The sequence below is a fragment of the Coenobita brevimanus genome, chromosome 6, assembly GCF_032717465.1.
Source record: "Coenobita brevimanus isolate Jiangsu-jjx chromosome 6, ASM3271746v2, whole genome shotgun sequence".
Lineage (NCBI taxonomy): Eukaryota > Metazoa > Arthropoda > Malacostraca > Decapoda > Coenobitidae > Coenobita > Coenobita brevimanus.
Window position 1 is genome coordinate 58,075,563 of NC_136959.1, and position 12,108 is coordinate 58,087,670.

At 41.4% G+C, this 12,108-nt stretch overlaps 2 protein-coding genes across 2 annotated transcripts in view; one reads left to right on the plus strand and one right to left on the minus strand.

Annotated features, from left to right (window-relative positions):
* LOC145399939 (uncharacterized) overlaps positions 1-12,108 on the plus strand; it is a 152,693-nt gene that overhangs the window by 63,072 nt on the left and 77,513 nt on the right. The gene's annotated exons all lie outside the window — the stretch shown is intronic.
* On the minus strand, positions 1,152-6,115 carry Sirt4 (Sirtuin 4). Its single transcript, XM_080272451.1, has 7 exons — positions 5,978-6,115; positions 5,439-5,530; positions 4,004-4,219; positions 3,147-3,351; positions 2,414-2,556; positions 1,845-2,026; positions 1,152-1,289 (listed from the first exon to the last, which is right to left on the minus strand). Exons 2-7 carry the CDS (start codon positions 5,502-5,504, stop codon positions 1,157-1,159), a joined length of 945 nt encoding a protein of 314 aa, XP_080128577.1. The 5' UTR covers positions 5,505-5,530; positions 5,978-6,115; the 3' UTR covers positions 1,152-1,156.

Sequence of the window (12,108 nt, forward strand, 5' to 3'; positions counted from 1 at the left end):
CAGCCTCACTCATCCCTGAGTGGCATTATGTGAGCAATAGACCCCAACCATCCCTTGGATATAAACCTGCACGGGCTTAATCCGATTGGAGCGCCTTAATTACTCACTAAACCACTAGGCACCATAATTTGGTTATATGGTTACCACCCAGCGCAGTAAATACTTTCCAGGTGTACAGGAAACCACTTGACCTGTCACTCATTGTAGAGTCGCCTGTAGACAGAAGGAAGAGGAAAGAATGAAGGAAAGACACATAGAAGAGGAAGGAAGGAAAGAATGAAGGAAAGACACATAGAAGCGGAAGGAAGGAAAGAATGAAGGAAAGACACATAGAAGAGGAAGGACGGAAAGAATGAAGGAAAGACACGTAGAAGCGGAAGGAAGGAAAGAATGAAGGAAAGACACATAGAAGAGGAAGGAAGGAATGAAGGAAAGACACATAGAAGAGGAAGGAAGGAAAGAAGGAAGGAAGATGGGAAAGGGCATATATTGTATATGAAACATAACCCATGCTATCTTACATCTTTACAGCCTAGTACAATTACATCAAATACTGATAGTGGTCTCTCTCAGTGCTTAAGCATTACTGAACTCCATGCTCCATACCTGCATATGTTCTGGAAATGTTGCAGTCTTCCTCATAATCTTTTGTGTTTGCTCACCACATGTACGAGGCGTGTTTTTAAGTACTTTTTCCTTTAGAGGTGAATGCCCCTACCTACCACAAACAGATACATTAATGCCCCCACCTACCACAAACAGATACATTAACTGAATAATGAGAACAAATACCTAAAAGACAGATGCCAAACAAAGACTAACTATGTACAGTTGCAGCTAGGTTTTCCTTCCCACCCTTGTATCTCTAACCTGTAACTAAGGCACTGTCACACACAATCTTGGAACATAATACTGACATAATATGACCGCACAGCTTTGCTAGCAGCCAGTACATACTGGTACATTTATGGTATGTGTATGACAATGTCATACCTACAGGCTTGATGTAGCAGGGTGGGAAGGAATACCTGGCCGAAACTGTACATAGAGCCCTGTATTGTTAAAACAAAATAATACAATTCGATACCACAGACATAGCTACTAACACAGCTAATTACAGTATTACAGAAATCTAGGAGCCAAAATGAAGGTAGCGTCAGAGTGTGAGGCGTGGCAGGACCTCCCCACACCGAGCATCAACTCGAAAGAGAAGGTGCTTGTCAGCTCGCGTGGCCCCAATGTTTACAGCACACATCCTTAGCCCTTGCTCCACTCCAGCCAGGATAAATCTGCCAGGGAAATGCAGGTAATTTTTTAAAGAGTACAACTGAAAACAATTACAGCATGTTTGTTTATGGCCAAATGTAGTCATATTGGAGGGGTAAATTTGACTAGTAACCAAGAAGACTCATACCTACCTCATAACTAAGACCTATCAAATTCCATGCAACCATGAATCAGTTTATGAGTTGTGAGAGTGGCCTTGCTCTGTCACGTGAAAACAAACTGACTATAGTGATACATATCATAACAGCTAGCTAGGTGACCATGGTTTTTTAAAGTTAATGGTAGCTAATTGGCAATCTCATTTTAGTCCCTTAGAGGTCTGAAGGCTGAAGGAATGGCTACTTTTTGCCCATTTGTAAGTAACTTTTACACTACCTTCTAGGATTACCATTACTAATACTGAAATGCCCTCCCTTGCAATAACTTCTTTCATCAGTATAATTTCATATCAGTCTCTTCATCAGTGTGTCATCAATATCATTATAACCATCATCATTGTATCATTATCACATCAGTATCTTCACGATCCTCATCCTCATCATCAAACTGCAACTCACCTGTATCCAGAATAAACAAACAGCGATGAACCGAGGATAAGAAGTGAGTCACACTGAGCTAAGTCTCGCCTCACAGCTTCCACTCTTGGCTGTGGAACATTGTCTCCAAAGAATACTATGTCAGGCTTCATGATTCCCCCGCATGACTCACAGCTTGGTACACGGAATGCATCTACCGCCTCCTGTTGAAGATGATTGAGTCATATTAGGATGAGTCAAGCTGTTACTGTGTCTCAGATTTTACCCCATAGCCCAGTGACATGTTTAATATTTATTCTTGCTGTCTCCTGAGGATGTTATTCATCTTAGGAGAGAGTTTCTGAACTGCAGTGGCTTGGTGTGGCCTTTAATTCCTTCACTGATAGCAAAAATCACTTACTTGCATTAAGATTTAAATGAAAAAATAAATCAGACATTTTTCATATAATTTTCATATAATTCCACATCCCAAGAATGGGGAAAAGATGGGCCTCTCTTAAACTACAGAAAATCATTGGGAAGTAATCACAAAAGCTAGAAGATATATTCACATTCACACGAGTGCCTTATTACAGGTTGAGTTACTGCACCTGCGGAAGCTCTACATCCCCATCAGGCCGTATTTCCTTTGGTCTCTCTGTCACATGAGGGTTTAGCTTCTTCAGACGTTCCTGGAAACTGTGCCTTGCTACTGCTCTATGACACTGCATGCACATCACACTGAAGGCTGTTCCTACAAGTAAGTAAGCAATCAGGGCCTGGATTCACAAATTAATTTACAATCAACTCTTGTAATTCAAATTTGCTTTTGTAGGAAAGACAAAATATTCTCATGCTTCTGGTTCCTGCTGCAAATAGCAAGGCTTGGTTATGCAAGGAAAATTATCATAGGGTATATCAGTTTTTGCCAGCAGAACAAGGAAAGACAAGAGAAGAATCTTCCCATGTCTCTTCGTCTCCATGCTAACTAAACCTCCAGCCATAATACATATAGTGAATAGAGAATAGAAAAGTATATGTGATGAGGGGAAGAAAAAGAGGTGAAAAACTATGAATATGATGCAGACAGTTTAAAAGCACATATGAGATGATTGTTTGTGATGGAACAAAAACTCTGTAACTGAGCTGGATGAAGGTTGTGTGAAGAACATCTGTTGCAGCCATCAATGATGAAACACTCAGTACACTATCAATAAACAGATAAACAGACAAGCAAATACATAAAGACTGACAGGTGAGAAGTCCGATGGACATACTGTATATACAGTATATACTGTAATATTGTAGATCAACAGAGACAGATAAATAATAAATTTGATTAACCATGCAGTTCATGGACATTAGTTGAGCCAGCCTTATGGTGAAGACGGTCCACATTCTGCGTAACAACACAGTGCAAGTGGCCTGAGCGCTGCCATGAGGCAAGGGTGAGGTGAGCTGCATTGGGTTGAATACTGGAGAAACGAGGCCACCCAACAAAATTCCTGGCCCAGTAGCTCTGCCGTGCCTTGGCTGACTCCATAAACACCTGAAAGATAACAGAGGTATAATAATCTGAATCACCATGATACTGATGATGATGATGATATTAAAAAAAAAAAAAAAAAATTGGTAACCTGAAATTATGGTAATAGAAAAGAAATGGTAATAATGAATACATCATAGAAAATTCAAATCCTTCACTGATATCAATGTAGCAGTTATCACAACCATTAAAAAGTATGTACTGTACACAGACAATAAACTGTTGATAAAGTGAGACCAGACTTGGTGGAAGAGTCCAAGTACAGTATCTCTGTGCATTAATGGAAAACTGTGGTACCTGTAAATGTGTGCAAGAAGATAATAACTATAAGATGGTGGCCAATGCTATGCCTTAATACACAAAAGAGGAATAAGTGTGAAGACTGCAAAAAAGAACACATGAATGTTAGTGCCAGTTTAGGTTCATCACTAAAACGACATATTGTACTCAGGCCATCCCAGATGATTTTGTTTACCAACAAACCTCTTACACTGATAGGCTAAATAAATGCAGTATTTAACCCTTCTGGTAAAGAGAAATGTCTCCTAAACTGAATAAAAATGCCTAAAAGTAACAAGAATAAAGAATAATACTGGTACCATGTGTATATCGTCTGACTAAAGGGGTTAACTACATTTCGGTGACTGACTCACACCTTGAACTGCACTGGCCTCTTGGATGAAGTGGCATAGAGTCCCACTCCCTCAGAACGATAGTCCGGGATGCCACTCTCAGTTGAAATGCCTGCACCTGTCAGCACAAACAACCTCCTGGCACTCTCAAGAAACTCCTGTAGACGTTCCACAGATTCCTCTTGGCATGGATTGTGTTGGGGAACAAAGGCAAACTTGGCACAGCATCTCTGCAACACCTAAATTAAATTGAAAGCAAAAGATAATGACAAATGTCCACAATGATAATTTTAATAACCTGCAACACTTATGTTATGTTGAAAGCAAAGTTTATGACCAACGTTACATAATAAATATCAGTAGCCAGTCCTACAGCCAAAAACATTCTAAGCAAAATTGAATGAAATCATCTGGCATAATTGTGCATTTGCTTTAACCTGATGAAGATCCCTAACCCATTCATCTCAGCTGTTGACCATGTAGGCTACTAATGGACTGCTGGCTAATTTTAAGTGAGACATGCTGTACACTTGGTTCCTTCAGCTGGATGACAGATATTCATATTTTATCCTAGCTATCTCAAGATGATTGAAATTCACTTTAGGATTTTTTTTAAATTGGAGGGACTAAGTATAGCCTTCATTAACACCTTCATTACAGATGTACTCTTTTAAGCCAAATAAATATTCTGGTTGCAGCAAGATTAATTATAAAATACATTATCGAACTGAAGATGTAAAAAAAGAAAGATGCAAGTTTGTGTATCTTTCAAAACTACGGTATGTACAATTATTACCTACCAAGTAAAACATTAGAAATCTAACCAGTGAGCCTTCCATCTCACTTTTAATCCCATGAAAAGTTATAAAAAAATGCTGGCTCTTACATGATGTTAACTTAGGACCACATTCTAGGTGGCATAAAAAGCTTTGCATCATCTCTTTCTCAATGCCTTGTTTTGCATATTACACCTTTTTCTTCTCTTGTATATTACTGCACGTTGGGTCTGGTTAGTACTTGGATGGGTGACCGCCTGGGAACACCAGATGCTGTTGGCATCCCTACGTGTCAAGTGGGGTTGGTGGAGGATTAGTGCCCCTCCCTGTAAAACAATTAACTCTAAGCCCTTGGCCACCCCGTCTGGGATACATGGCGTCTGGCAATGAATGAATGATGTATATTACTGAGGAAGGCCATGTCAGTACTAGACAGAGTATACATAAATACCTGGTACCATATGTGAGAGGAGGGGGAAACCAAGAATGAGATGGAGGGATGGAGTGCAGAGGTATTTGAGAGGGGTGTGTGAGTTGGAAGGAGGGCAGCCAACCACCCCTTCCAGGATTAAGGTGTTTGGCAATAGACAGATAGACAGAGACAGAATATCTGTAATCCATCACAATGAAAATAGTGCTGCAAGCCCGTACATGCCACTCAGAATACAATGCACAAACTCACCTTCCTATGGCATGTGACACCAAAGCTGCTTCTTGTAAATGTCCTCCAACAGCTAAAGCTCAACATTTTCTGAGACTCTTGCAAAACCACATCTAAAAGTATACAGGTCTTGAATGGCTAATCTGGATGACTGAATGACCTTTTTTCATTCTGAAAAGAAATTTCTTGTATGTGGCTGATAAATTACTGAAATTTGTAAAAGGTGTTTGGTGTACTGTAACAGTCAAATAAGGGCAGTATATTCTCCCTTCACTTGCCTCCTCCCTAGTGTCTGATTCTCACTTATTAGTGATAAATGTAACCAGGAATTGGGGAGATAATGTTACTGTGATTTGTGATCTCAAGAACCATCCAATGCGGCCAGCCTAACATTCTGTAGCCTAAAGTTTACAATAGTGCTCCATTACAGTACTCATGCAAAAAATACTCGAATGGCTATTTCAACTGCAGTATCATATAACCATTGGCATTATTATAAGCTCATGACCAGATATATGGACAAAAGGAAATCTTAAACATGTAAGAGCTAGCAGTACAACCTTGGCTGATGTCCTGTTATGTAACTCTGAGGTATGCCTTTCATCTCCATCGGTGTATCATAGTGCTTGAAGGCCTTTCATGGGACTTCAAGTCTTGCTGTGAACGATTTGGCTATGGCTCTTGATAAGAAAGTGCTGTAGGTAACTGTTAAAGAGTCAAAGTTATACAATCACACTCGATTGGCCCCTAACTCTTCTTCTTCTTCTGAACCCAGTAAGATTCCCCATCAAAACAAAGACCTTTCCCCATCAAGGGTTTTCCCCGTCAAATGTTGTCCCATCATGATGGTTCTTTCACCTCATCTTATCCAGATTTTCGTCCTTTCGAAGCTTGTCAAGTTCATTTGTTACACAGATTTATTTTCTGTTAACAGATGCCAAATAGGGCCTCAATAGCTTCCCATAGGTTAGGGCCTCACAAGTCTAAATCCGGCCCGTATTACAACCATGCCTCATAGTTGTATCTTTGAGCTGAGTAAACAGAAACTTTATCAGATCATTTTCTTTTATTCCAATATTTGCGTAGTCATGCTTTCGTATTGATCATCTACATCTGGCACATATTAACTCCATTAATGTAAATAATCACAATTGTATCTACAACCACATCAGTATTGCAAGTTGCATCCGTAATGACTAAGGAATGGCCATCTAGCTGTCTGTTGGCAAAAGCCTTAATTGCATAAGAGGTGGCAACAAACTAGTTGCCTCCACGCTGCCATGTCCTCTGCTGTTTGGCTGCCCCCCTCCAGCTCACACATCCCCCTCGTGTATATCCTCACTCCCTCCCACAATCTCATCCTTGTCTCCCCCTGCTCCTCTCCCCTTGACGTCATTCTCATACACTCTTATAGTCGGTCTGTCTCTCCATCCTTTCCACAGGGGGCCAGACCATCTCAGAATATTCCTCTTGACACTTTCACTCACATTCACTTCAACACCACAACCCTTTTTTACTTCCATTTTTGTCTGTCTGTCTCTCAGTGTAACTCCACATGGCCCTCTCAGATGGTTGATTATAGATAAGCGGATTCTACTGCATAGGTCTTTTATTTTTTCAGAAAAGATAATTTGAATGTGCTGGAGATCCCCTGGATGGTCAGTGGAGGACTTTCCGGCCCTGGACCCTTTTCCTGCAGCAGCGAGCCAGCTATGCAACAATCACCTCTCAAAACCGGGAGGAGAAAACGAGAACCAGCATCACCTTCGAATGAATGCAGAATTTTGCCAGCTCCTTTATAGGTAGGAGGCTTACTGGTATCCATTCAGTAGAGATTACACCTAATCCTTATTACACCTTAATTCTCATTTGTAAGGTAGAACTGCGAGATGTAGACCGAAAAGGATTTGGACGAGGTCATAGAGTGTAACCTCAGGTTTAAGGTGATGAGTGGAGAGGCTGCTAGAAATCGAGAAGCATAGAGAGCCGCAATGTGACCAAAGCTGACGCGTGGAGACATAGAAATTGTATGAGACTGAGATGGAGGAGAGGAGGAAGGGGAGATTGAGGATGAGGTGGAGGAGAGGAGGAATGGGAGATTGAGGATGAGATGAAGGGATGGAGTGGGGAGAGAGGGTATGAGTTGGGGAGGGGGCAGCCTGTTAGTGGAGGGCTGGGTGACGTGGAGCCAGTTCTTTTGTGGCCACCCCTTACGAAATTAAGACGTCCATTGATATGAGAAACGAAAAAATTCACTTGAAAGTCTTGAGGTCTTAATATATCGCGACCGCTAAGGGAACATGACCGAAAAATAGAAAAACTAGGTATTGCTATTATTTTTATTTGTCCTTGGTACGAACTTAGGTGATAAGGGTAAATGCACAGCTAGCAACATTGGTCAGACACATATGCTAACTTTGAAAAGTCTTATTCATCTATATACACGAAAAATAAGTGATGTCATTATTGTAATACGCATCTTCCTATCAGTCTGTGCCAACGAAACAGTCCTGAGAGAGAAAATGCTGGAAGTATCGTCATTTCTATGAAGGCTACCGAAGCTAGAGGATGACAGGGACTTCGCTTTTTTTGGTGCCAAAACCGATGAAAAGCTCAGGGCAACGCAGACTCGGAGTTTACCTCTTCCTTAACAATGTATTCTGCACATTACACTTCAGCATCATCTTGTGTATAATTGATGCACACCATTTCGATATTAAACCCTTATGAATATCATACAAGAGAATGTTAATCTGTACTGAACAAAATAATTCTCCAGTGGAGACGTATAGTACAATGAACTCTTTCATGCCACCTAACTTAGGTACGGCCCTTAATAACAAGTTAATAAAAATCAATTACTGCGTTCATCAGTCAGAACAGTGTAGCCCTATCAGGAAGCCCAGGACTAGACTACTCATTTAAGACAAGGGGACCAGTTACACAACCTTTAGGAGCATCAGGCTTATGTTAGCAATACGTTCTTATTATTCCTAGGACTTGATTCCTGACAGGTCACATTCAGTCAGAACACCTGAACCCGCTAGACCACCAGGCATCTATCTGCTGGTTAAGAAATACCGAGAAAACTAAATATACACAAGTATAACTTACTAAGCTACTTGTACAGGAAATAAGCGTGATGGATCGAACCAAGAAAAACATAGCTCCCAAAACTTTATTAGAAGCGAAGCCATACATACAAATACACAAGTGCTAACACAGAACTCCTCAGCAGGCAATCACAAACGCTATGCACTGAATGGAAGCACCAACTAATGGAAACGAGCCAGTGAATACAGACGCCGATGCAGGTCGCATAGGGTGGACAGTAGCTCTGCCAGTCTGTCTCTATCTTACTGTATATCTATCTCCCGTATTTATGTCGCGTTCGCCAAAGGACAAGTGACAACCAAGGGCTTGTGTGCTTCTCTCCGCGCCATCGACTTATGCGAACGAGCCAGTGAATCCAAACGCAGGTGCAGGTCGTCTAGGGTAGATGCCAGAGAGGATTTCTGCGCCAGGAACCTCGCCAGCCTTTGGTCCAGCGTCTTCCCCTTCTGCTGCAGCCATGACACCTCCTTCTCCAGTGTGTTCAGCCGCACCTGCCGGGGAAGTTGTTTTTTAGTTTGTGAAGGGAGAGTTCATCAACATCATAGTCACCATCATTTTATCATTTTCATTATATTTTTCATCATCATCGTCATAAAAGTTCATTATTCATCATAATCATCATCATACTCAGCAGCAGCATCGTCAGCAAAAGGGTTCTTCATAGTCATCATCATCATCATCATCATCATCAACCTCATCCCTAATTCCCGGCCTAGCGAGAATGAAATACAGGAATTATCCGGATTATGAAAGGGTTAGCAGAAATCTTACATTCTATCGATACTGCAGAAGTAAAAGAAAAGAATTCCCTCTCTCCATCAGGTAAAGTGCGAATCTGTAAAACATGCAAACACACATCAGACAGACAGACAGAGACTGAGAGACAGGCATACCGAGACAGGAACACAAGCGTGCGTCTCTAAAACTGCACGCCAACACCCACCTGCAGTCGATCCGCTCTGTTCGCTGACCCCACTCGATTCTCCTTCCTCCGTCCCCGCCCTCCACCCCCTGTCAGAGCGGCCACCACGCTGGACTTAACGCTCGCCTCGTCTTTCGCCTCCCCACTATTGGCGGCATTTTTTGCAGGTTTTGCGTGAGAGTTTAGTCCCGTTGGGAGCTGAACTGGCTTTAAGCTCGTCGTAAGTCCTGTTGACACGCTTCCTGTGAACTGCTGGACGCTATTTGTCATGCTTCTTAGTTTTTATATATACAGTATTTCCAAGTCTGCTATGGTGTTATTATGGCTTGAGAACTTTAATACGGTGCTGGAAGGTGCAGTGTACCAAGGACATTATTTATATGTTTAGTGCTTATAAGTCATGACATTTTCAATACAGCTCTGGAAACTGAATGGTGTTGGGAGGGGCCGTACACCAAGGGAATTATTAATACTGTACTTAGTATTAATTCTAAGCTGTTAAGGCGTTATTAACTTGGGAAAATTAAATAATGCGTTTGCGGCATTAGATCAATGACATTAGTAATACCTTTTGGGATATTAAACAGATGATAGATGTACAGTAGGAGTGATAGAGTAGGGGCAAGAACGCACGAAGATTGTTTCCGTCTAGGTCATCCTTTACAAAGAATGCGGTGTCGGGGGATAGGGAAACAGAATGATAAAGTTAACTAATTTTCTGTAATCATTCTGCTTTCACAGTTTAATTTTTTCTGAAGACGAAATGATCCTCAAGACAGTTTTTATGTTAACACACCCAATTTATAAGATGAATTCAAAATATTTTCTCAAGTCCTGTTCACAATATGAATTCACATTATGCTTACTTATCCTGTTTAGAAGATGAATTCAAAATATGCTCGCGAACTTCACTTGGCAGACTTTCAAAACGAACACACATGAAATAGTTTCCATGTTCAGCGTCCATTAAAAAGAAAAATCCAAATCTTTATTATGACTGCTTCACAAAAGCGGTACACGCAAAATATATAAGTCCTCCGCCTTAATCCCAAGTGACGACCTCCAGTGAGCGTGCCACACCGACGCTGGGAAGGTCGGCAACAAGCTGAATAGAGCAAGAGGTCAGAGAGGAGGGGATGGAGGTGGGAGGGGCAAGGGAAAACGGGCGGGGCTTCAGCAGAAAATGGGCGGAGATCCTATGTGTAAATTAGTGGAGGTACGATATATAGATGAGTGGAGATTTGATATAAGAATAGGCGGAGATTGGATGCATAAATGGGTGGACGTTCGATATAAACTTGGGTGCAGATTCGATACTAAAGTGGGTGTATTTTCTGTGTATACTAGTGAAATTTCGAGAAAAAAATAAAGTGGGCATGGGGAAAAAGATATGCCCCTTTGATGTTAAATAATAAAACCGTAGCTTCAGCGAAAAATCGTCACAAATTGTATAATGATAATGGATGGAGTTTCGATGCTAATATTGGTGCATTTTCGAGGTAAAAAAATAAAATAAAAACAGGGCCTCGACGAAAAGTATTGGTTGGATCTTTCACGTAAAAATGGGTGTGAGCGATATCAATATGGATGGGGCTTCAATGGAAATTGGGTGGAACTTCATCGAAAATAGCATTGGAGGAACTTCAACTGAAAAAGTCTGTACACTCTACTTTAACAGTGGATAAATTTTACACACACAAAATAGGAAGGACTTAATGTGCAGAAAAACCAGGTAAACCTTCAACAGAAAATGGGTTAAGCTTCAATGGAAAATAAGCGGAGCTTCAAGGGAAAATGGGCGGAGCTTAAATGGACAATCAGGGTCGGCTTAGGTGCATCGTAAAAGAAAGAAAAAAAAAAAAGAGTCGAAACATGATGCACTTGAGAAGCGTGAGACGGCGTAGCGGACATGATGATTCTAGACGTATGCAGAAATGAGAGAGAGAGGGGGGGGAGAGAGAGAGAGAGAGAGTGTCGTGAAGGTCACTCGAACAAGCTAATTATTATGAGGCAAAAATTGCGAGATTCCCTAGCAGAGACAGACATTTGGGAGAAACAAGAGAGGAGAAAAAATCAGAAAAGGGAGGGGAAAGCAAGAGAGAGAGAGAAAAAAAAAAAAAAATCTGAGACCGAGAGGGGAGCTGAAATGATAGGGTTACCGAGGGGAAGATAGCGGTAATGAAGAATTATCGTGCGGGGGGGGTGGGGAGTAGTGAGAGAGGGGATTGTGGTGGTGGTTTGGTGTGGTGATTGTGGTGGTGGTGTGGTGTGGTAATTGTGGTGGTGGTGTGGTGATTGTGGTGGTGGTGTAGTGTAATGATTGTGGAGATGGTGTGGTGGTGGTGGTGTGGTGCGGTGTGGTGGGGATGGAGTGGAATGTGAGGATCATAAATAGTAAGATGTGAAAGAGATGATCGCGAAAAAAGAAAAGAAAAAAATCAAGGCTAAAAGACGTGAGGGAAATGTGTGGTATCTTTAGTAAAGGCCGGGTGAAGTGAGGACTGAGAAATAATGAAAAAAAAAAAAAAAAAAGTGAGACCTGCAAGGGAGAGACAGGAAGAAATTCCTTGGGCTGAAAGAGGATTATATACAATTAGGACAAAGAGACTTGAGGGCTTATAGAAGGGGGGGCTAGAAGAAGGAAGATCTGTGAGA